Source organism: Pteronotus mesoamericanus, unplaced genomic scaffold (genome assembly GCF_021234165.1).
Source record: "Pteronotus mesoamericanus isolate MK-2021 breed Mesoamerican mustached bat unplaced genomic scaffold, CSHL_Meso_final scaffold_507, whole genome shotgun sequence".
Classification (NCBI taxonomy): domain Eukaryota; kingdom Metazoa; phylum Chordata; class Mammalia; order Chiroptera; family Mormoopidae; genus Pteronotus; species Pteronotus mesoamericanus.
Genome location: NW_026555319.1, coordinates 4,217,814 through 4,244,336, shown reverse-complemented (window position 1 = coordinate 4,244,336; position 26,523 = coordinate 4,217,814). Strand labels below are relative to the sequence as shown.

Sequence of the window (26,523 nt, the reverse complement as noted above, 5' to 3'; positions counted from 1 at the left end):
CTCTATAGAAAGCTGTTCACATAATTTTCACAGGACTGAGGATGAGATAAGATTGGGAGCTATAAAAAGATGATTGTCACTTACTTTGGACTGAAGTTCAAGAAGATCAGAATGGCCCATAGCAGGCTCTGACACCACTTTTTGTAAAAAATGCAATTCTTTTTTCTTGTTTTCTAATTCTTTAGGAAATTTTTCAGTCACCATATATGAATTAAACTTTATCTCCTCTTCTAGTCTCTTCATTAAACCTTTAAAAAAATGAATATTTAGCCCATGAGAATAGGTATAGTGATATTCTATACACTTTAAAATACAAAACCTGGCCCTGCCTGGTGTGGCTCAGTGGACTGAGTGCCAGTCTGCAAACCAAAAGGTCACCAGTTCGATTCCAAGTCAGGGCATCTGCCTGGGTTGCGGGTCAGGCCCCTAGTTGGGGATGTGCAAGAGGTAACTTATCAATGTAGCTATAACACATTGATGTTTTTCTCCCTCTTTTTCTCCCTCCCTTCTGTAAAAATAAAAAAATAAAATAAATAAAATACAAGACCTGTACAGTAGAGTTCATCTATCAAATACCCATATATCTATCTGTATAATATATCTGTGTATAATATCAAGTATAGTGCCATAAAAGGTTGGCCACTGAAATCTTTTGATATTAGAAAGATAATGAAAAATGCCAATTTACATGGAAGAAATGTTTAAACAATTACAGAAAAGGTCTTGTAATATTATGATCTTTCCAAATTACCACCTAATTCTTTTATTCTTAATAATATACAAGAATAACATTTGCAAAAAAGCCAGCTACAGCATGGGGAACAGCGTCAAAAATGCCAGGATAACTGGGTGCAGGGCCGGGAGGCGCATGGGGTGAAGGCGGGACCACTGGGCGGGGTGCGTGGCTTTCCGGCCGCTTCGCGGCGCATCTCAGACTGCTGCCGAATGGTGCTGAATGTAAACTGTGCTTGGAAAAGAAAAAAAAAGCTGGAGACACTGTTGGGTCGCATTTTGCATTCTAATAAATGCAAGAACCAAATGACAACACAAGTGAAATCTAGGTTCTTTCTTCTACATGTGGTCATTTACCCTCTTTCTTTTGCAATACATATTTCTATTCTATAACTTCACAAGTGGTAATGTAGTATAATTTGTCAGCTTCAAAGCAATGAAGATATCATTAAAAGCACACATTAAAATGCAAAAAAAGAAATCTGCATTCATTATCTACATTTCAGTTTTCCATGTTTGGTAAGTTCTGATTTTTGTAAAATATTAGTTTATCATTAAGTAGCAACTTAAATTATATATTTAAGATTTAATAGTTGTTTTTTTTTATTTTGGCAGAATGCACAAATATACACAACAAAAAGGTTTTCAGTAAGTAATGGTTCTGTTATAAATTCCCAGCCTAAAGAGCTTTGAAAAGTTTATTTCAGATCTTTCCATTACACATTTACAAATTCTGGCTTGACTTTTTAATACACTGGATTTCCGGTTTAAGTAATCTACATACATAGATTGCATAATAAACCTGGCCTAAAGCCTTAAAATTATTTTTAGTTCTGTTATGCTAACCATATACTAACATGTAAAAATTTATTCATGGCTAATTCATGATGTTTCCATTCATCCCTACAATTTCTCCTTGATTTTTAGGACTGGGGAAAGAGAGAGAAGAGAAAGTGCTTAATGAATCACACTGTAATTATGCAGTCATTCTGATGTGGTTTCTGACCAAATCTACATCCTGGTTTCTCTGGCTATTAGATGACTAGTTTTTTCTATCTTCAAGTTCTTAAACATACTGCATGCATTCAGAGATGTAAAAAATCAAAGTCTGCAATGTTTTAAAAGATTTAAGATTCTTAAATATTATTTTCCTTATTTAAAAAAACCTTAAATATGACCTTCCCTATTTAAAAAACGTTTCTAATTCTAGAAAACACAAACTACTCTATAGTGACAGCAAGCAAATCAATGGATGCCTGGGAACAGGTGGAGGGGCAAAAAGGGGCAGGAATGAGACATTACAAAGAGGTACAAGGAAATGTTTGGGGTGATGAATATATTTATCTTGATTAGGTTGGTGGTTTCAAAACTTATCAAGTGTGTACTTTAAATATGTGCAGTATATTATTTGTCAATTTAACTTCAATAAATGTTTAAAAAAAAACATGGAAATAGAATGCCCATCATATTTTAAATTTAAATTTAAAATATGATTTAAATTTTAGAATTTAAAAAATTTTCGCCCTGGCTGGTGTGGCTCACTTGGATTGACTGTTGGCCTGAGAACCAAAGGGTCGCTGGTTCGATTCCCAGTCAGGGCACATGTCTGGGTTGCAGGCCAGGTCCCCAGTGGTGGGGGGACACATCAGAGGCAACCATGTACTGATGTTTCTCTTCCTCTCTTTCTCCCTCCCTTCCTCTCTCTAAAAATAAATAAAATCCTTCTAAAAAGATTTTTAACTTAGACCTTGAAACGTAGTCATGTTTTTATGTGATTTTTAAAAACTAATCTTTTGAAATTCTGGTCACTAAAAATCTCAGCAAACTTTTTTTTTTAATTAAAAACCCCTGAAAATATCTCACTGATCCTCCTATAATGGAATAAGTAGGTTCTTTTATGTAATACATCTCACAAATGTATAGAATATCATGATGAATTTGAATGTTTTACAATATGGCTGTTACTCTGAAAAAAATACAAATTACATTGTTACACTAAAAATAATTTTTATGTTACTTAAGTAAATAGATACTTTTTATAAACCCATTTTGTTTCTGAAGAATTTAGATGGAGCTTATTAAACTAAATACCTGGATCGATTAACATCTGTTTCATCTACTCTTTTCCTAAGCTGCTGAATACAGCCCTTAAACTGTTTCGCAAATTGATGTCAACAAAGCAAGAACTTTAACTTCTTGCTCCCCATTTCCTGTCCATTCACAGAAAACATGTATTACATGCATAATACTTTATTTTTATATTTCAACCATTGTTTTCTTATTTGACTCCCCACCCGTGTGTGGAAAAGATCATGCTCCCTGGACAGGGTTAAGGTCTTTATCCCAATCTCCCAACTCCTTACCAGCTACATGCAACCTAGTGTGTAGGGCCTGGAAAGAGAAAGACCAATTATGACTTGGTGACTCCTGGAGTTTAGCTGAGTCAGAGTTAGATATGCCAACAATTAACGCATTGTGGTAATTGTTACAGAACATTCAATACAATATGGGGGGTGCAATGGGGGCAAACAGGGAAGGCTGTTATCAGTTTTCACCTTTTCCTCCTGAATGTTCAAATCTCCATTTGTTCGACTCCTTCAGCACGTAAACACCACACTACCTTCCCGCAGCCTAGGCACTGTGCTGTGTCTCTCATCCATCGCACTCCCTCTCTTGCCCTCTTTTCGAAGACAAGTACTCAGAACAGCTTACCCCTTTCTCCCTAGTTCATCTATCATTTGCTCAGCCCACTACCTTTATGTTCTTTCAGGTCACTGCACCTTGGAATGGAATGTCTTCCACTCCTTCACCTTTCCGCTTTTAACATACCTCAGTGGCCACTACGTCCAGGAAGCCATTTGACTCTGCGGTAGCGTTTGGTGGTTTGGTGCTTTGCCTCTTCGTTTGTCCCCACAGAACCGTGTGCTGAGCTCCATCAGCATATTCATCATGCTGCATTTTAACTGCCCAAAGCCTGTCATTCCTCCATTACACTGTGATCACTTTACAGAAATATCTTTGCTTTCTATTCCTAACACTTAACAGTACCTGACATGCAGCAGATGATCAATAAATACTGAATTCATGGACTGTTGGTTTGAGCTGATTATTTTTATTACTACTTTATAATGCAATTGATTTTATTGTTTAGCAGTGTCTACTAACATATTACTCATATTAATATTTTAAACCAACATTCCAAGAATATTCTGTTTCATTGCCAGGATTAAAACATAATAGCAAGAAATATTTATCCTAATAAAATTAAGGATAACAAATATTGCAGAAACTCACATTCAGGCTACGTTTGAAATGATGTTAAACTGTACTGATCAGCCAATTATTTAATGGATTTCTTTTTAAGATTCATCTTAACTTTTTAAAAAATATCTATTTTTTTAAGATTTTATTTATTTATTTTTAGAGAGATAGGAAGGGAAGGAGAAAGAGAGGGAGAGAAACATTGATGTGTGAGAGATACATTGACTAGTTGCCTCTCACACGCCCTCAATTGGGGACCCGGCCTGCCTCCCAGGCATGTGACCTGACTGGGAATCGAACTCGTGACCTTTTGGTTCACAGGTCAGCACTCAATCCACTGAACAGCACCAGCCAGGGCCATCTTAACTTTTTATAGTAAAGATGTGAATGACTCTACATCAAATTCAAAGAATATAACCAAAAAAAAAATATATTACACTATGAAGGAAAAAAATCATAAAAATTATTTTCTTTAGTCCTGAAATTTAACATTCTATTAAAAAGAGAAAACTTAGTGAATAAAGAACCAAATGACACCAACAACTAAATGCTTGGCAACTTCCAGGTATTGCTTGAATCTAATTTACAATGAGTGAGAGTAAGAGAGCCTATGGAAAACCACTAGTTAACATGTATTAATTATTTATCTTCTAGGGAGTACTATAATGGTTTCTTTTTTTAAAAAAATAATTTTTTAATTAATTTTTAGAGATATGGGAGGGAAGCAGGGAAGAAAAAGGAAGAGAAACATCGAATAGGGATCAGCTGCCTTTCCCCCCACCCCATCCCGTTCCCCAAGCTGGGGATCTGGCCTTCAACCCAGGCATGTGCCCTGACATTTCTCTTTAAGGATATACCACATTTTATTTATTCAGTCATCAGTTTATGGACATCTGGGTTGTCTACTTTTTGGTTATTATGAATAATGCTGCTAGAACATTTGTGTACAAGTTTTTGTGTGGACATATGTTCTTGTGGGTAGATTCTTAGAAATGAAATTGCTGGGTCATATTGTAATTCTCTGTTTAACATTTTGAGGAACTGCCAAATGATTTTCAAAAAAAGTTGCACCATTTTATATTCCTACCGGCAACACATGAGGGTTCCTATTTCTCCACATTCTCACCAACACTTGTTATTTTTTGTCTTTTCTTATTGTAGTCATTCTATGTCTTGTGTCTTAGAGAAGAGTATTTCATGGAATACTAGAGAAAATGGACTGACCCCCCTAACGAGTGGACGCTGACACTGGACTGCATCTCCAACGCCCACGGGAGCTGCGCAGTGCGCTTCCAGTTTACGTGGCCTCCCTTCTGAGGCAAAGACACTGCAAAAATGCCTAGGATGGGTTCAGTGGTGCACTCTGGGATACTGGAACAATTCATCCTCCACAGGAAGCTAATGTGACAAGACCCATGTCGTTAGTGCACCCCAAATATATGAAAAACACTCAGTTTTAAGGGCCCAGCATTTTATTAGTCTTTATAGACCTGGTTTAAAACAATGACTCACACTTTTTTCCATCCATCTTTTTCGTAATATTCATCCCGAACACTTCCTGTGCTCCCAGACTACAGAGCCGCCCTCCACAATGGCTTTCATTACGTCCACCCTCTGACAAATCACTGAACAGGAATTTAAAATCGCAGGTGAAAACTGAGAGCTGCCGGCATCAGGGCCTTCACTAGTGAGAGGAGGACACTCCGAATGCGGACACAGCGCTTGGTGATAGCTCTCCTTAGCGGATGGAGGATAATTTCCACTCTTTCCATTAAAAGATTATTAATCTCAATAATTTGCACTTACTTTCAGGCTTTGCATCTGCTGCTGCATGGCGCATACTTTTCAGCTGGTTTTGTACTCTTTGCAGTCTCTGCACTGCATGAAATAGCTTTAAAATAGAATTTGATCCATTACTTGCTTCGTCTACTGAAACCTACCACTCATACAAACAACAAAAATATAAGTTCCACATAATTCTTGTGACATGAAAGGAACAAATAGTAAGAACTAAGAAAATTACTATGTTAAATCCCAAATGTAAAGGGTTCCCTCAATACCCTTCCATGTAAAACTTAAAAAAAAAATAGCGTTCAGAAATTAAAGAAACTTATTTGCTGAATTTGGTGATCAAGGAAAAATACTTGTTAAAAAAATATATGTACCAGGCTTTTCTTGTTGTAACATGGTTTTCTTAACTTTAAGAAACGTAAGCTTTCTCACAAACGATGTCTCAGGATTGGAAACGACCTAAGTAACTACTCAGGGCCAGGCGATGCAGCTCGCTGCTGAAGTGGAACTACTGTGACGCCAGACAGGCTCTCAGAGAGCCGAGCGACTGCCCGTTTAGAAGGAAATGGAGCTGATTTGAACTATATTGTTAATGTATAAGTCTACTCAGTTTTAAGAATGACTTTTAACAAAATACAAATAATTATTTCTTGGCCAAATTACTTTTTCTTTAAGGCAAAGTCTAAAAATGGGGATTGGGGGTGTTTTAGAGCCTTCCCCTGATTTGCTTCTTTACCACTCGAGTAGAGTGTAGGGGATACTGTGATCAGCGGGGGAGAAAGGAAGTTACCATAGCCCCAGAATGGTGAGTCACCCTCTGGAAGTTTTATCAACAGTTAACCTTACTGCTTAACATTACAATGGGTATCCTGTAATACTGAAACATGAGTTCAGCATAAGCCAAAAAGTAGTGTGCAGACACACACGGACTATAGAACCCTAAAGAACCCTAGAGGTTCTATAGTCTATTGTTGTTGCTGTTGGCACCACAAAATACTCTTAAAAGAGTATTCCATCATGTTCACAAAGGGAAACATGAACTTATAAAATTCTTTTTTTACATTTGAATTATCAGAAGGAACTATTTCTTTCATCATGAGAATATAAACTTTTATGTAGATACCTGATTCTTTTGCTCCTGTTTCTGTTGTGCAAGAAATTCTTCCCTCTCTTTTTCAACTCGAAGCTGCCTTGCTATTTTAAGCATCCGCTGATGATTCTGAACTGTCTCCACCTACAGTAAGGGAATAAGTAGTACATGGCACAGTAAGGTTTAAGAAAGACATTAGCATGTCACATGACCCAGACATCCACTTATCATTTCCTTTTGGTAAATAATACTCCCCAGAGATGACAGTAAAGCTCGGGATTCCAGGTCCTTAAAGGTTTTGGGCCACTGCCTAGGGAGATTCCCTTTCAGTCAGTGCTATTTGAGTCCATCCTTATATGTAAACCCAAGCCTTGCTTAATCTTTATTTGCATTCCTAAGTCTTTGCAAGTGCTTAACACTTGGGGCCCAAGTCTTACAGTGCTAATTCTTGCCTTACCCTCTTCTTCAGACGTTCAACTCTCTTAATGAGCTGATCCTTTTCTTCCTCCATTGCACTGATATCCTAAAAAAGTAGTCAAGAAGACATTATAAGAAAAAGTATTCTTCACAGAATTCAGATAAGGTTTTTAGATAATTATGCATCTATTGTTTTTATCACTTATTACCAGAGCATTCAGGAACAAAGATCCTAGTTGAGATGAGGGATATTTCTATTCCCTCCACCCCCGGCGTTCTTTACTCATGGTAATTTATTTGGCAGCTTGGTGTTCATCCAGAAAAGCAACCAGAACAGGTTATAAGGTAGCAAGGTAAAGCTGCCAGCCAGTACACTTGTGTTCTGATTCCAAATATGGGCGCATGATTATTCAAAAATCTTCTATAATGGGAAATGTGCAGGTCTAAAAACATGAACAGCTGCTGACATCCTATCTGCTGTTAAATACCACACTATATATTCTGCCAGTATTCCATCAAAATTATTTTTAAGGCTATGGTGTTTTCAAGACATAACTTTGTGCCTGGTTTTGTCAAATAGCAAACTCCCTTCCTAAAAATAAAGACTTCAAAGATATACCACCTTCCTTTTAACCAGCTCCATAATATTTTCTAAAGAAAACAAAAAAACAAATCTTTCCTAAACCAATAATACTAATAGCCTAATCAGCACAGTAATACTTAAAGGGAAACTATACATGGGGAAGCAGGTACCTTACTCACTACGGATAGCATTGTATTAAAGAGCAAAATCCAAAGTCTTAAAATATAGGTGTATACTTTCTAGCCCAGTAATTCCACCTCTGCGAACTTGTCCTAATAACATATGAATGACAGATCACTGACTTCTCCATTAGAATTCTCGTAGTTGCTAATTACATCTAAAACTTGGAAATGACCTAAATGTCTGAGTTATTATTAAATAAACGATGTTATGATACAATAAAAACCATTAAAAATTATGCAAAGGGGTTTAATGACATAAGAAAAAGTCATGATATGAAATTACTTGAAAGAAGCAGGTTACAGCATTTATATAGTATGATACCAAGAAAAAGATTTAAAAAGAGTCACTAAAATATAATAGTAGAGATCTCTAGAGCATGGGATTATCAGTGAATTATTTTCTATAAAGAATATGTCCCAAATATGTTCTTCGATAGTAATTAATGAAATTTAAATTACAGACCCTATTTTATCAATTTGGTTTAGTCATATCACACAATGGAGAAAGAGTAGATGGACACCTATCACTCTTCTTCTGCACTATGTTGTAAGTAACTTACAGGTCCTTCTCCCCCACTAGATGTGAGTCATTTTAATACATTCAACAAACTCTTATTAAGAACCAGTCATGTGCAGGGCACTGGGGAAAAAGGGGTGAACCAGATACATAGACATGGCCCTTGGCCTCATAGGGCTTAAAGATAGTTGGGAAGATAGACATTAAAGTAAGTGTAAGTGTAACAGGTGTGATAAACAAAATGAATTGGGGGAACTAATCTATCTAGGGGATAGATAGACTTGTTTCCTGATTGAATGAGAACATAAAGATGGATTTATAACTCAGGAATTATAAAAATACAAAATTCGCAAAAGTGAGAATCAGCAGGTGTTTGGGGAAAGAACTTAAATGCCTGGTGAGACCGTGACGTATTTTTGGGGAGCATTAAGCAACATGCATCAAAAGTCCTAAAGGTCCTCTCCCTCCCGGGAGCCCACCCATGCCTTTCCCTCCCACCCCTTCCCCACAGGTGCTATCTCCTGAACTCTGAAGGACCCCGGAGACTCACAGCCAGGGGGGCAGCGGGCAGCGGGGAAGTGGGGCACAGCCTGCGGAGCCTGTGCCCACGGCCCCTTCCCCTGACTCTCCAGAGAGCCGACAGCAGCCCTGCCTCAGCTCCCCTCTTTCCCTGAACATTTCTAGAGCCAGAGCAGCCCCGCCGAGGCTCTCTCCTGTTGCTGCTTCTATCCCAGGCTTTGCCTTGTTTCCCTGTCCCCAGCTCTAATAAATACAATCTCAAAAAAGAAAGTCCTAAAAATGTTCGTGTTTTAATGACGAATTCCATTTATAGAAATTTATGCTAAGGACACAATCACAGATATACAAAAATAAATTTATGTAGAAGATAATCACAGCATTATGTATAACCGCAAAAAATGAAAACAAAAAACCAAAAATGATTAAACTATCCACACTATGGAATATTACTTAGTCATTAAAAATCATATTGTAGAAAGATAACAATAGGAATATATTCATGATACAATGATTTAAAAAGCAAAATATACAATAATTATGGATAATGTGATTCCACACAAGAAGCCTGAAATGATAAACACCAAAATGTTAACAGTTGGACAATTTATCTTCTTTATTCTTTTCTGTTTTCTATAATATATATCAGATACTCAAAACATAATCTTTTAAAATCCATGGTAGAGCTCTATATAGTACATAAGAACTCACTGTGAATTGACCACACCCTCACTAATTTCTTCAGTAAAGAACTAGCAAAGGTCCTACAAGAGAAAATCTGCCTTTTGCTAGCACTGGTTTCTATATAATCTTAAGACTCATACTGAATTAATTAAAAACAAAATACCAAACCTAATGTTATTCAAATAAATAAATATTGTTATATTTTCTTTTATTTACCCTTCTAATTTCTGCTGTAGAAAATCCAGATGTCTTAAGCTGGTCACATTCCTTATGCAAAGTTTTAAAGGCCTCCATCAACTCTTCATACTAAAAGAACAAGTTAAAAAATTATAAACTAATGACTATATCCAGTAGGCTTTTCTTAATCAGGTTATCTATCCATTTACTTACAGTGATTACTTAAATCATTATAAGCACAGCATTACAAATACATTATCGAACATTTATATAGGACACAAAAAACATATCTATACAGTGTGGTCAGCAAAGACTTCCCCGCTTCCTCTCCGCTTACTTTCCTACCACACACTCTGTATTCTGGCTAGCCGATCTTTCAGTCCCTGGAACATTCCATGCTCTCACCTCCAGTTTACAAACCCTATCCCCTCTGAGAATACTGTATGACTCCCCCCATCCCTACCCTGGGTAACGCTTATTCATCCTTCAGGTGCCGGCACAGATAGCTGCCCCCTGGAAGACTCCTCTAGCCCTGTATCAGAGTGTCATGATGTCAGCGTAGATACGGAAAGTTATGATTGTCTAGTCACTCCTCTGTTTCCCTCCTTTAGACAGTGAAAACCAGGAAGATAAAAATCATATTGATCATGTACACTTTTATATCCCTGGGGCCTAGCACAGTGCGTAACTCATATAGGTGTTTAATGAAAAGTATATGAATGAGCGAAGGAAATCACAACTTATCCAAAGTTTTAAAAAATAACACTTTTTGTGGCAGTGGTAGGAAGTATTTTTCTTGACTGCTCACATCCTACAAACCTACAAACCATTCTAAAGCTCTTTTTTTGGAAAGATGATACATGTTTTTATTAGGGTCTCTGCTAAATGAGTGGCTTACCGCGTAAGCCGCTGCACACCTCGGATGTGCTGCAGGACAGTCCTTCATTATCATTCACTCTTTCACTAATTAGCTGGGCATATTTAGTAAAAACTATTAATAAACTCCCTCCTGAGGAATTGGTTTTTATCAAGTTGATGGCAGAGTATAGGGTGGAGGAAATATTTCACGTTTCCACTTCTCTATTTCCTGCATGGGGTAAAGCCTTCAGAGGCAGTCACGGGCGGGGGGGCCTCGTTCTGCTGTTCTCTCCGTGGCACCTTCCATAATGCATCGTACAGTATTTGCAAACACCTATCTACTCCAGAAATGTCTTAAGGGATCAATATCAACTCTCAGAGTTACTGCCACGATTACCCAAAATAACAAAATATGGGGATGAAAAAACATTTAGTTGTTTTGATTCAATCCAAATTTTGAGCACATACTATATAGAAGCAATTCTACAAAACCCAGAAAGTAAAAAATGGAGGACAAGACATGTTCCCTGTCTTCAGAAGATTTCACAATGCTCACCCACTCTTTATAAAACTGGCACAATCTGTCTATGCACATACTATGGAATAAGGAGCTAAACACAGGCACTGTTGTTTTAAAATCAAAGTCCTTTGAAATCTTAGGCCAGAATCCTCTCTTTTCATAGTCTCTGATCAGCTATGTACTTTTTTTTTTTTAATCCTCACCCAAGGACATTTTTTCAAAACATCAGCATGAGAGAGAAACGTCGATTGGTTGCTTCCTGGACATGCCCAGACCAGGAATCTGAAGCACTGAGACCGCAGATTGAACCTGCAACCTAGGTACGCATCCTGGCCAGGAAATGAACCCTCAACCTTTGGGTTACAGGACAACCAACCAACAGAGCCACACTGGCCAGGGCAGCAACGTGCTTTTAATCCCAGGACCCAGGAGCCAGACCTGGCAGGATCCTCAGTAGTCAAGACCTTTAAGACCTTAAGGCCAAAACCCAGGATTACCCAAAACTCTGGTGAGGAAAGTGCACTGAAATTTCAGGTTCCTGGCCCTTTCTCCATTTTCCGTCTGACTGGAAAGTCCTCAAAGATTGCCAGCTTAGCTTCTGTGCCCACACGCAATCTCTGCGGGGGGCTTACACATCCCAATTTGCCCAGGATACTGTCAATTTGTATCTTTTGTCTTGGTGTAATTATTTTGATAATCCTTTTCTCTCTGATTTGGATGACAAATTGTATAGTCACCTAACTGATCAACAAAGTGCCTGGCAGTGCGCAATGCAGGATCCATATCTACTGACAATTCTTAAGTAATAAATTATGATAAAAGCATTAATTTCAAGAGTTTTATTTCTATCCACATACCCTATCACTGAATTGGTATTTGTGTACAAATGCCCATTTTTTAATACATGCTTGCAGTTGAAAATTAGCTGATAACTATTTTACCTTTTGGCGCCACCTGAAAAGAGAGAGCAAATGAACTAGAGATGAGCATGTATTTGAACATGTGCACCCTGAAATCCATTACAGATAGCTTCAAAATACTATTCATGTATGGGATACCTGTTTATTGGTGTCAGCCACAGTTTCATCCTGAAGAAATTCAGTTGGTACCTCAAGCTTTATTAAAAAACGAGCTAAATATGCTCTTTTCTTCAGTTCATTCGTCCTCTGAAGAAGCCAGTGGAGCACAGGGTAAATTACAGGTTTACTTCCAGTCACCAGACCCTGACGAAAGGTACTCCTATACACACATACACACACACACACACACGCCTGTAAGTAAACCTTGAAAAGAGTTAACATTTACTCAAAAGCCAATTGACAATGCCCCAACTGCTTTCCATGACAATATCAAAAAGATAAAACACCAAGGCCATCCTAAAGTCAGTCTGTACATTAAAAATAAAAAGAAAATTAGGCCCTTACTGTATCAATGGAGTATATAGAAAGGTTGTGTTGGAACCATTAACTGGTACAGTCAGCCTTAACACTTCACTTCTTTGACTGGGCAGGCTTAAGCTATTGTTTTTACCTGGGATGGCACATAGATGATAGAATGGAATAGTGGGTTTGCCTGACTTTGTTGATTGGGAGAAAGACTGACCCACCTACGACTTCTCCATGACAAAATAACATTAAAAGTTCAAGATCATTTTGAATTTAATGATGTTCCAAGGCCATTGACTTAGGGAAACCAGGTATTACCTAGGAAGACTGACTATAGCTTATGAAGGTTTGGCTATTAAAGCATAGTTTCAGGAAAACAACACATAATAAAATTAAATTAATTTAAAAAATAAATAAAACTTTTCTAAGTTAAAAAAATAAAACGAAAACAACACGCGATCCGATTCTTACATGTCTGTGGCATTTCCTGGAGGTTTGTATTTAAGAATACCAAGAAGGCTTAACATCCGTTTCGCTGTCTGCTCTGGCATCTCCTCTCTGATATCAACAACTTGCTACCAAATAAATTGAAAAAATGTTACTATTGTATCTCTAACCAAGAACAATATTTAAACTCACAAAATCATTCTGCTAGAGCATAACAAGCACAGTGGTCTCTTAATAAAGCAGATTAAGTATGGAGGTCCTCAGATTCCAAGTGAGAGTGCACGCAAGTCAGGTCAGGATTTGCACTAGGAATATCAAGTGTAAAAAAGTCTCCAGTGCAGAGACATGAGCTAATGTGCAACCCAATAAAGCCGTCTGTAAAAACACTGTTATTCCTGGACCAAATCTATTTATGTTTAGAAGTAGAGAAATATTTTCTAAATAAAGTACAAGTAGATAATTTAATTTTTGAGCTAATAGAGAAATCTTAAAGATCATTTATGATTACTCAACAGGCATAAGGTCTGCAAAATAAAGTCCTGTGAAAATAAGGGCCTGAGAAGTCAATTAATTTGCCCAAGGCACAGATATTTAGAGGCAGAAACTGGCTTTCCTGCCACTCTTTTCATCACAGAGAAAAAGAAAACGCTTACCTTTGGATCAATCTCAGCCAGGACATCATTGAGAACTTGTAATAGTTGCATTGGCTCCAGGGAATCAAATGTGATTAAATTATAGTTCTTCCTAAAAGGCTCCTTATTGAGATTGTCCACAATGAATTTGATCTGGTCACTCATAATCAGGTCTTATAATTTAAACTAAAAAGTAAAAATAGAAAAAAAAAATCCTCAATACTGGTAACAAAAGTTCTGAAAAAATAAATCAGTATTAAGATCATAGGAAGTAGGCATGAAAAGTATAATGGAAAAGAGTTATTTTGTTGAAAGAAATGAGATTGTGAAGACGTTATAAATGCTGTAGTATATACTGTTAACATTTGATGCCAAATGTTTTTGTATATTCATTTTGTGTAACAGTCACCTGAATTAACATGCACAAATGAATAATATAGTAAATTTTAACATCTCGTCTGTTAGCTCTGCAACTTCTATCCAGGAGTAAGAACTTGTTAAGATTACAGACATACTTCTAATTTTTTAAAAAATTAGTAGCCCATGTTTTAAAATTGGGAGATTTTATATATTAAAAGCCAGATTTCTGGTCTCTCTTGAAAATCAGACCTGGCAACCCTGGCCCATGCTTTGCATGGCTACACCCAGCTGCAGCTGAGTAAAGGCTGGCTGCAAGCTTAGCCTGAGCATGCTTTCTGTGGTTTGTTTTGGTTTCCTTACCAAGCTTGGCCCTGTACGCTTGGACTCTGCCACCCTTTAGTAATTCAGGCCTTCATTTCCTTTGCTTTCACTAACATCATAGCCTCACGTTTTCCAGTCTCCACCTCTCCCATTCCAAATCATCCGAAGGCTTCTCACTGCCCACAAAATAAAGCCCAAACTTCTTGGACTTGGAGAGTCTTTAAGACCTAGCTCAATTGAACCTTTTCCCACTGAACTTCCAAACTGGTACTTTTCACCCTTTGAAACTTCAGCAGACTGGAATGGTCACTACTCCCCAATTGGTCCACCTCTGCGTTCAGATAATGCTGTTTTCTAGCCTCTAGAAGGCCTGTTCCCCCTGTCCCCCTCTCCAGAGGAGCACATCTGAACCATTTCCCAAGCCCTACTCTCCAAAGGCGAGTCCCTCCGGGAAATCTCAGGCTGCCCACCTTGCTCTGCATCAGAAGAGCAGAGCCCACCTTCCGAGTCGGCCACCCTTTACTCATACCGCTCTCCTGCAGTCGCTTTTCTATTTTACACCGGGTACTTAAGTACATTTTCTCTTCTCTGCTAAACCGTACATTCCATGAGGACTTATCGGGGACTAATTCCCTCTTTGAATACCCACAGCACCTAAAACGGTGACTGCTCTCACCAGGCTGAATGAATGTGCTCAGAGGCCCAAGACCAAAACACCCCCATAAGCATAAGTGAGAAAGAGCGTAAGGTTTTAAAAACTGAGTATCTGATTATGTCATAGCTGAAAGAGCTTTTCCAAGGTTCCTAGTGTTTCCTGCATGCAGACAGCACCTGTTTAATATGGGAAGAAGCAGTAGAAATTGTGCAGGCAGGCCATTTTTTTTTAACTAGGGATTTTTTAAAATGAGTCTAAAAATGAACTGCTAAAGAAAGAAAGAAAGAAAGAAAGAATTATTTCAGTGCTCCTTACTAGTTTTTAACCATGAAAGGGACAGATGTTCTTTTGCCCAAGACATTAGCTGGCGCAGCATGCAGCTTGCTCTGAAAGAGGGCTCTTAAATTGGGTGGGTGGAGCTGGATATTTACAAAACATCAAAATGGGAAGACACTATATTTCTCCATAGTTATGATAAATGAGTAAATAATTATTATTGTGAACAATAAATCAAGAGAAAGTAGAAAGGATAACCAATGTGCTGCATAAGTTTGAGATTTTCTGTAAGTTGTGAAAAAACCCCAAAACCTTGACATAAATTAAGTAAAACTCCACACTGGAGATGCAAGTTTTCCAACGTCAAAACTATTTTAAGTGAACATCCATGTCATAATCTTCACACACACGTATATTTTGTTCAATGATTTCGAAGTATATAATATTTATAACATACACACACATATATTTTTCCCTTTCAAAAAAACAAACCGAAAAACAAAAATCAGAACAAAACACTCGAGAACATTACCAGGAGAAGAAAAGAAACTAGTTGGGTTTCCCCGCTAGCAGTCCACCAGCTTTTTTCAGGACAAAGATGTGCTGAACAGGTAGGCTGTCGGTGCCCAGTGGGCTCTGCGCTCTAAAATTAGCAAAAGCAATTACTCTCCCTCTTCCAGCGGAAGGCTGCCACACTAATTCACAAGCGCTTACCCTCAAAAGAACCAGGGGGGTGGGGTGGGGGCAAGAATCAAAACCAGGACGTGCGTGGATCTGGCACAGCTCGGGACAGACACCACGCCGCCCTGGTCTAAAGCTGGCCCGGGCGCTGGCCAGCAGCCTCGTAGGATTCCCAAAAATAGTGTTCCCCACCCCCGACCCCAGGCTCGGGAGAGGGGACAGAGACCCCACATCCGGCCCAGGCACCTCTGGGCTCCGCGACGATTCGTTCCGCGGGTAGCGGCCTGGGTCAGCGCGAGGCCCCGCAGGGGCCGACCCCGGGTGTGGGGGCTTAACTGCAGCGACCCCTTCGCTACGAGAAGCCAGACGGGGACGGGGACGGGGAGGGAGTTTTTTCCTGTCTTGGGGTCTGGGGACGTTTCCGACCGCGGGTTGCCGAGGTTACCTCAGATTTCTTCACGAAACCACTTTTCCCCCACCCCCAGGAGGTATTATCCGGGCTCTAGTGGGCTCCTAGACACGAGCTCCTAGGCAACGGTTGCTAGGCCGTGGTGCACGTCACTTCCGGCGGGGAGGGCCGGCGTGTTTCCGGGGACCCGCAGGCGCGTGCTGCGGCCCGGGCGGAGGGCGAAGGGCGAAGGGCCGCGGGGGGCCGGGCCCGGGCCCGCGTTCGGAGCGGATTCCCAGGTTCTGAGCCGCAGCTGGCAGCTTAGGGAATTTGGGGCTGTTACCGCGGCCGTAAACTTACCCCAACCTCCCGCCGTTACAAAAGATTCATTCACCAAACATGGATGATGGCTGCTTTGTTGGAGGCCGGGCCAGAGGGATTTGAGTTGAGGAAGCATTTGGCCGGAGCTTCAAATTTAGGTTTTTGACATAAGTATCTCCAAATTAGGTTAGACGTAGGAGCAATTGCACAGTCTCTGGCAGGATTAAAAGAAGACATTCATCATAGAGATTGCAGTTTTGTCACATTATTTGGACCACATAGCCAGTACCGGGAACTAATTTTTTTTAATCCAGTATTTTTTTAAGTATAATATGGTGAGAGCCTGGGGAAAAAAAACTGGCCCAAGGCTCCTTTTGGCTTCTGAGCACCTGTTTTTAGGCACTTGCATAAAGGAAGGAGGTTCCCCTGCAGTCTTCATGGAGTTCACACCCCTGGAGTTGGGCTGAAGGAAGACCTCCGCGCCCAGGTCACAGGCCGGGACGGAGACCCCTCTACTCGCACTGGCTAGGGGGAGACCTCAGGTGGTTAATGGCATTTTGAACCTCCCGGCTCCTCCAGCTCCATCCCCATCCCCGCCACCCACACACTGGAAATCACAGAACTTCCTGATGTCAGTGAAGAAAACGAGAAAAAAAATAAATTCCTCACACCCTGAAAACTTAGTTGATTGCCTAAATATCTTGGAAGAAACCAACTACAGATTTAGCATCATACTTACAAACAAAACAAAACAAATTCCCTATTAGGCATCTCCTATATGCCTGGCACTGTGCTGGCTGCTGGGGATGCAGTCCGTGGAGAGTAGGAATTACCTGGCCCCTAGCCCCATGGAGCTAACTGCGTAGGAAGAGAGGCAATTGAACAGGCAACACCCAAACAACTATGATAAATGCTGTAGGAAAAGGGCTCAATGATGGGGAACCCAGATGAAGGGTCCCAAGTTAATTTGGGGCTGAAGGGACTGTACTATCAGGAGAGGTTCCATTGAACAAAGCAATGTTTAAGGGTCAGTGAAAATCAGCCAAACTGGAAAGGGGAGAGTTTATTGGGCAGAAGGAACACAACACTGCAAGATGGGTCCATTGCTGGCTGCCTTCTTTCTGAGTGTTGAACCACCAAGTGAAAGAACTTTGAGAGAAACTAAGAGTGGCCCCAGCTCACAGGAGATCCCCACCAGGAGGAGGCAACATTTAAAACCTTTAAAAGTTGAACAACTTAAATAGGTAACTGTGGGAGAAACAATAAAAGATTCATGCAAGGGACTACCTAATGAATTAATCCTGTTGGGTGTGTTAGGAGATCCTCCTGGCTGCCTGGATTTGAATCCTGGATCTGCTGTTGTGTGGCCTCACCTCTCTGAGCTTTACTCGTCTAAAAGCTGTGCCTATAATACCTTCCTCAGAAGGATTGATGTGAAGATTGAGTTGATACTGGTAAAATGATTAGAACAATGCCTGACATTGTAAGAGCTAAAAACATTTTGCCTCTTTTTCCCTTCTTCTTAAAAAATAAGATGGTTAGATTTGCTCCTTCTACAGAGTCTGCAGATGTAGGCTAGAGAAAAGTAAGAGTGGCTTATCCAGTAGTCGTTAGTTGCTCCCTGCTGCTGTTATTGAAACACTATACCTTCGGTAATGAGAATACAATCCGTGTAAATTCAAGTAAGCAATGGAATCCACTCTTTGCACTCAAACTTGAATAGGTTTTATGCTTAATGTCTTTGCACTGGAACACAGGAAAGAATTTGAAGCCACTCAGGCTGAGATAGTGAGAAGCACATATTCCAACTTGATGCAAAAAAAAGAGACATGGAGAAGCCTGTACATATTGGGCCCCTGCCCATCTATGGGGCCTAGGCACAGGCCAAAGGTAGCTCTGTTACCATCCACTGATTCATTTAAGATAAAAAGATTCCATGAAGGGTCCACGAAGAAATTCTCAGAAACAGTTTCACAACAGTGAAGGCATTGCTGATTACATCCCATGCCAAGCCACCCACGTGAAGACTTTTTTTTTTCCAGATGCTATGCGGAGTCTTCCTTGTAAAACCCAAAAGATGCCTCTTGGCTGAAGTATATTTGACATTTTTAATAGGTGAATGGAAGTCCCAGTCATATGAGACAGCCTTTTGGAAAGGTTCCTGTTCCTACCCTGACTCTCTCCTTTTTTTGTTCAATAGATTTGTTAAGATATAATTCACATACATACAATTCACCCATTTAAAGTATACAGTTCAATTGCTTTTAGCATGTTCACAAAGTTGGGCAATCATCACCGCTTTCTAATCCCAGAACATTTTTATTACCCCCCAAAAGAAACCCTGTTCCCTTTAGCCATCATCTGCCAGTTTGCAATAAAAACAAACAAAAAAATTTCACTTCCCAGCCTGAGGGAACCACTAATCTGCGTTTATTCTCTATGGATTTGCCTTTTCTGGACATTTCCTCTAAATGGAATCATAAAATATGTGGTTCTTTGTATCTGGCTTCTTTCACTTAGTATAACATTTCCAAGGTTCATGCAAGTTGTGGTATGAATTAGTACTTCATTCCTTTTTATGGCAGAATATTTCATTGTATAAATTTTTGTTCATCTATCTGTTGATGGAAATTTGGATTGCTTCCACTTTTGGCTATCATGAACAATGCTGCTATGAACATTTACGTACCACCTCCACTCTCTTATGGATAAAGCACTTCCATTGGCTAAGCCAGGTGAGCAAGGTACGTACATCAGGGACATGGGCAAGGGGCAGGAGTGTCTCCATTCATTATTGAGTTTGCCTTTCCTTTCAATTCTTGTTAATTTTGTTCTCTTGCATGCTCATGGTTGTAGATTTCAGGACCCAAGATGTGGATTCTTCAGAAGCTTTTGGTTGTAACAACAGAGTATTGGAACCTACTCATCCCTTGCTACCAAAGCACTAAAATTCCCAACCTGCTTCTCACCCAAAGTCCTCTGATAAGAAGCTGATGTTATGAGACAATGCCCTTTCAATGTTCACTGGCCTCCACTGGAGGCTGGGTGGGGTGAGGTGGGAGGAGGTAACAGAAACTGGAAGCTGCCCCTTCCAAGTCCCTTATTTGTATTATAAGAAACATCCGCAGTGGTGAACCTCTGCTCTAGTTATTCAGAGGGGGGAATAATCATTCCTGGTAAAGTATATTTTTCAAGACTCAGTTTAGTATAAGAAAATAAGGAGAGGGGTCATTGTTTCATGCAACTGTGAAGACCAAGGATATTACTAACTTCAGGTAGGGCTTGACCTAGGAGTTCAGTGATGCCATCTTGACAACCCCTCTCCCTCCATTTCTCTGCCTCTCATCCCCACTTTCTTCTGAATGGGCTGCTAGTAGCAGGCAACTTACACCCTTCCAGCCTAGCAAACTCAATAAAAGTACAATCTTTTTTTCAATAGTTTCAGCAAATTCCCAGGGCTGACTCTCATTGGTCTGAGGTATGTCAGACCATTCTTGAATCAACCGCTATGACTCTGATGAATATAATAATAGACCAGGTAAGGGTGGCTCCCAAAAAGGAAGGGCTACGTTCTGTCACCGGAGGTAGAGATGCTATGCAAACAAGAACAACAGGGAAGGTGGTTCAATCTCAAAAGCCAGGTAAGCAAAACCAGAAGGGGAAGAAACGAGCCTATCCTTATTGTGGGAAGTATCTGTATCAATGTGAACTTTCTCCCTGATTTTTACCAACAACTTTCTTCTTTCTTCAGTGCAGCCTCCCACTGTGGGCCAAATGAGATCTTGGGATAACAGCACACCCTCCAAGTCCCCACAGAAACTTGGAGGATGCCCTGGACCTAGTATCTCCAGCCCCTTCTCATTTCAGAACTTCCAAACGAGAACTTTCCTGTGCCGAGTACAGGGAAGCCAAGCTAGTTTTTGTTTTTGGTATTAAATTTAGACCTTTTATCCTGACCAGAAGATATTTCTGGATTCTGCACGAGTATTCAGCAAATGCCAGTTTTCAAGATGCTAGCCCATCTGGGGCTACTCTGCACACTGCCCACTTTATCTCTTTCTTTTAAAACTGAGAAAAATGACCCAGACGCAGGAACAAATTCAGAAGTGGGTTATTCTGTTATCCATTAATTGTCATTTAATGCCTTAGCCATCTAGGTTACTTGGAGATGAAAGAAACTAAATTTAAACAGAAACCTGAATTCAGTTTGGCAGATATCCTACATTGTCTCTGCTCTGGCAATTTCATCTTGTGTGTATGTAGTAGCAGAATGTGCTTTCCTAAAAGGTAAAAAATATAAGTAATATGTGAAACATTCAACTACATGGATGACATAAAATGTGTGCCCTGTACTATATTTTTTCAAATAGGTTTTTTTGAATGGACTTTGTGAGATGCACGGGCAATGTAGAGGAATCCAGGAATATGCAATCCATACTGATTCCTCAGTTATGGATTGAAAAATAGGGTGCAACTTAGATTCTTACTGGGCTCAAATAATAATCATATCATCACTTACAGATGCTTACTGTCTGTCATTCCCCTCCTCTTAAAATAAGCTGCACTGCCTTGAGTTTTGCAGGTGGAAAACAGAAGCTGTATTTTGTAAAGGTCTGAAGTCTTTGGAGGAGACTATACTGGTTTTTCTCAAGGAGGAGCAGAGAGACGAGTTCCTTCTAGCGGGGGTGTCCAATCTGGCCACATGCAGCCCAGAATGGCTGTGAATGCAGCCCAATGCAAAATTGTAAATTTACTTAAAACATTATGAGATTTTTTTGTGATAACGTGTCACAACATATTTAATGTGTGGCTCAAGACAACTCTTCTTCTTCCAGTGTGGTGCAGAGATGCCAAAAGGTTGGACACCCCTGCAAGATGAGAGAAGAGAGATGCTAAGACTGGGAAAGGAACACAGGTTAATTCCAGAGCAGCTCCTAAGAAGGTGAAATACACCAAGGAGGCCAACACCATGAGTCCAGTAGCTTCCACTGTGGCCAAAGCTTTCCTTGTCCCAGGCCTGACATGGAAGCATTAATGCCATTGGACCTGAACAGACCAGGCAGCCTGGAATGATGGGTGGGTGACCAAATAGTCACCAGGATGGGCCATTGACTGAAGATTTCAAGTGACTCTCTAAAGCTTTGTCTCTGCAAGAGCCCAGAGACTTGGCATCCCCCAGCATGTGTGTGAAGGCAAGATGCCCAGTAATGACAGGATGGGGGCTCAGAGTTTGATTTCAGTTGATTATAAAATCATATATTTCCTCTAAATCTGAGTCATCAACTGAAATGGATAACCTCTGTATCAGCCAAAGTCCTGGCATGATGAAGATAGCACACTCTGGGCAACTGGGGAGAAGTTATAAAGGACTATTTGTAAAGATGTGGGCAAGGTTTAGGGAAACTGACAAGGGACCAAAAACAAAGGCAGCCATTGCTGCCCTGAGCCTGCAGCAGCCAGAGAAGACAACAGGCACCACAAGCTTGTAAACAGAGCAATTGTATGGAGAAGGCTCCCTAATAGGAGCCTTTGGATGTAGTCACTCTTGACCTCACATCACTCCCATGCTCTGATCTCCTGGCTGGCTTCCATTAGCTAAGTCCAACAAGGTGCCAAAGGGCCAGGCAATGCTTGAGATCATCCATGCAGGTTGGCCTCCCAGGGAAGAAAATGGCAGAATGGGGTTTTGGGAGGGCAGACTCAAAGAATTGTAAATTGAATTATATATTGAATTGTACAATTAAAATGATGGGCAGTAAGGCCTTGTGAGGTCAACAGAACGACCCCCACTACCCCCATGTCTCCAAGCTGCCCTGGCTCTGTAGCTGAAGTTCCTGGCGTCGCATGGAGTTAGGCCTAATTTCATTTCAGCAACTGCCCACACCCACATCATCTCATTTAATCTCCACAACAAGGCTGCAAGGACAGTATTGTTTTCTTCCATTTTATAATTAAGGAAATTGAGGTCTGGAGTTATTAGAGCACTCAAAGTCACATAGCTAGCAGCTTGCTGAGTCAAGATTCAAACACAGGGCCCTGAGCCATGCGGCTCAGTTCATTGGGTATTGTCCTGCAGAGCAAAGGGTCACCGGTTCTATTCCCAGTCAGGGCATATACCTGGTTGATGTATGTATGACAGACAACCGATAGATGTTTCTCTCTCACATTGATGTTACTCTCCGTCTCTTTCTCCCTCCCTTCCCCTCTAAAAATAAATAAAAACTCAATAAAATAAAAAGATTTAAACATAGGTCTGCCTGATCCCAAAGCCATTTCATCGACTTACTAAACTGGCTCAAAACTAGCTTAGTAGGGGACTGTAACAGGCCACTGAGGCTGGAGGCAAGGCGATTTTCTGTGTGGGAGGGTCAGTGTTAACATGCTGCCTGGCTTTCTCTGCCTACAGGACTTTGCCAAGGAAACTTTTCCCTCACCTGGGGAGAGCTAATGAAATCCAAGCACCTACCCTGGAATCAAACCGGGGTAAGATGGAGAGAAAGCACTTGGCCAATGATGGAAAAAAAGTGTTTCATTTCATTTCAGATGCCTTTCAACTTCTTTTTTCCCCAGCTGAGTGTTGGTGTATTTATAGAATTCAGGGGGAGTATTTAAGGGTAATCAGCAGTGGAGCTGCATTTGGGCCACCAGGAAGCTCCAGATCGTTCAGGAAAAGGTTGATGCAATGGGACAAGAAAAGGCCAGGAACAGTGGGGCACACACTGGCTTTCTTCATGTTGCTAAGACCTTTCCTCTTGCCTGGGCTGTTGACATCAAATCAAGGTCTGTAAGAGTGCTATAGATGGAAATGTAGAATCAAAATGATAGGCAAACAGATGAAGGGCTAAACAAATTGTAGTGCAAACATAGAGCAGAATATTGTTTAGGTATAAAGAAAATGAAGTACAGATACATGTTACAACAAGGGTGAACCTTCAAAACACGTTAAATGAAAGAAGCCAGGCACAAAAGACCGCATATTGTATGACTTCATTTACATGAAATATCTAGAAAAAGCAAATCCACAGAAACAGAATGCAGATTGGTGATGGCCAGGGGCTCGGGGGAGGGCAGCATGTGGAGCAACTGTTTAATAGCTACAGGGTTTCCTTTTGGGGTGATGGGAATATTCTGGAAATAGATTGAGGTGGTGGTTGCACAATATTGTGCATGTACCAAATGCCACTGAATTTCCCCTTTAAAACAGCTAATTTTAGCCCTACCTGGTGTGGTTCAGTGAATTGTGCGTCGGCCTAGGAACCGAAAGGTCGCAGGTTCGATTACCAGTCAGGGCATGTGTCTGGGTTGTGGGCCAGGTCCCCACTTGGGGGCATATGAGAGGCAACCAATTGACTGCTCAATTTATTTCTCACATACAGATGTTTCTCTTCCTCTCTCTCTAAAAGAAGTAAAAAATAAAAAAAATTTAAAGCTTATTTTATATTATATGAATCTCACCTCTATTTTTAAAAAAGATGGATAAAGTCAGGACCCTGGGGGGTCAGCCGTGCACCCCAAATCTTCCGAACAGTCTTTTCTCTCTACTGAGGTCCCAGGTATTGCAGGGCATAAGCCCTAAATTCATTCCAGGCTTCCTTTTTCTCTCTACTCTCCAACTACTGGCTTCTTTTCTGTTGCTCAAACTTACCACGCCCATCCCAAACTCAAGACCTTTGCCCTGCTGTTTCTTTGGTCTGGCTCTTCTTTCCCCGGATCTTCCCCAGCCTGGATCCTTCTCCTCATTCAGATCTTAGCTTAAATGTTCCTTCTTCAGGGAAGAAGAAAAAGGGAAGCCTTTTCTGACCCTCTTTCTACAGTAACCCACCTATCAGTCATTCTCCATCATGGTGTTTTTTAGACTGTTGGTTATGGTTGATTAGTGGGTATTGAAATCCGTTTAATAGGTCTTGATTAACATTTTTCAAAAATGAAGTGGAGTAGAAAATATCACACAGAATAAAGGCAAATACTTCTGTGTCAGAAATATTTTTCTTTGTTGCAGTGACAAACTAATCCCAATATACTGGCTTGGAACAACATTCCCCTCCCCTGGAAATCTGTAGGGTAGCTGGGCTCAGCTGGGCATTTGCTCCACGTGGTGTCTGCTGGGCTTTCCACGTGGCCAAATTCAGCTGGGAGCCCATCTGGGGCTAGAACATCCAAGTTGGCCTCCCTCCTTTCTGGGCCTCAGTGCTGGCTGCCATTTCTCCTTCATGGGAACTCTCTCCTTGACATCTCTCACCATGCAGTGATCTGACCTGAACTTCCTTACCTGGCAGCTAGGTACTGTTGAAAGTTAAACGGAAGCATATTAAAAAGAATGTAAGAGTTTACTAGAGCAAAACTCTATACCTGTGGGGCAGCACCAAACCAGAAGTGGTTAGGAGCACACCCCACTGACAGGAGCCTCAGAAGAAACTTTATTATAAAGTGTGGAAGCAAAGAAAAGAAATTACTTGATTGGCTATAGCGAGAAGCCCATTGGCTGTTTGTGATTGGTTGTCCTTTGAGCTTTGATTTCCAGACCTTTGAGACATTTACACACTTAGATTTTGGTTTGCTTGCACAGGCTGCTAGGACGTTAGAATGACCTCAATCTCTTTGTTTGATTAATTTGATAGGACCAACAGCACAAAAGTGAAAGCCACTAGGCCTCTTACAGCTGAGGCCCAGAACAAGCGCAGCGTCATTTCCATTGCATCCTATTGGTCAAAGCGAGTCATCAGCCCCACCCGGACTCAGGGAGAGGAGAAACAGAGTCCTAGACCAGGGAGTGGCATGTGTGTACCAGGGATGATGTTTGCTAAACTGTTGGCCGATGTCTTTGGCACGATCTACCACGACTGTTTTGTGGAAGTTTTACTTCAGTTTCATAAACATGCATGTGTGTTCACTGGGTCACACAATAAACATTTCATGCTTTGAATCACAGTCAAAAGCTTTGAGAAGCGCGCTTCCTCCACATCCCTTTTGCAATTTCTTCCGTAGCACTTTGTACTCTCTGAAGCCATATATATATATATATATATATATATACACATACATATATATATGTCCCTCGTTAGGATATAAGTTCCCCAGGGTCTGCCTTGTTCACTGCATATCCCCAGCACCTGTCAGGGCCTGGCATTTACTAAGTACTTAATAAACATATGTTGTTATTGAATAGATAGTAACAGCTACCATTTATTTGGTGCTGAGCACTTAAAGTATTATCTCACTTAATTTGTTCAACACATATTGGAGCACCTACTATGTACCAGGCACTATGCTAGGTGCTGGTGATATAACAGTGAACAGAAGAGACAATAATCCCTGCCTTCACAGAGTTCATATTGCACTATACTAGAACAGTATGAAGTAGATTTGTGACTATTTTGACAGATAAGGAAACAGAGTCAGAGAAGTCAGGCAATTTGCCCAAGGTCACACAGCTAACAATTTCACCCTGACACCTGGCTCTTCTCCACGCTGCCGCAAATGTTGGGTTTTGCCCAGCAATCGGCCTAAGCTGGTTACAGATCTCAGTTCCTGCAACTGCTTCTCTGAAAGATCAAACATGTCTTTCTGGGAATCAGACACAGGGGAGTGGGAAGAGGTGAGTTCCATGACCTCAGAGACCCTGCCCCCTCACCCCCACTCTGTGACGACGGCTCACACCTGGGGTGTTGCAGAGTTGAGCCACAGGTCTCAGTCACCCCCACTGTCTTATCGGCATGTGACATCCCCAAG

At 40.7% G+C, this 26,523-nt stretch overlaps 1 protein-coding gene across 4 annotated transcripts in view; it reads right to left on the bottom strand.

Annotated features, from left to right (window-relative positions):
* The window catches only part of IFT81 (intraflagellar transport 81), a 124,273-nt gene that overhangs the window by 40,630 nt on the left and 57,120 nt on the right, over positions 1-26,523 (bottom strand). For 2 of the 4 annotated variants that reach the window (XM_054594138.1, XM_054594139.1), the window contains 8 exons: positions 13,814-13,978; positions 13,185-13,288; positions 12,387-12,567; positions 9,990-10,079; positions 7,332-7,397; positions 6,908-7,018; positions 5,800-5,884; positions 85-248 (listed from right to left, as the gene is read on the bottom strand). In XM_054594138.1, coding sequence (XP_054450113.1) covers positions 85-248; positions 5,800-5,884; positions 6,908-7,018; positions 7,332-7,397; positions 9,990-10,079; positions 12,387-12,567; positions 13,185-13,288; positions 13,814-13,957 — 945 coding nt within the window. In that variant the 5' untranslated portion in view covers positions 13,958-13,978. Of the gene's footprint in view, positions 1-84; positions 249-5,799; positions 5,885-6,907; positions 7,019-7,331; positions 7,398-9,989; positions 10,080-12,386; positions 12,568-13,184; positions 13,289-13,813; positions 13,979-16,530; positions 16,627-16,833; positions 16,920-26,523 lie in introns of those variants that run through there. The other 2 variants (XM_054594141.1, XM_054594140.1) reach the window with 2 other exon arrangements.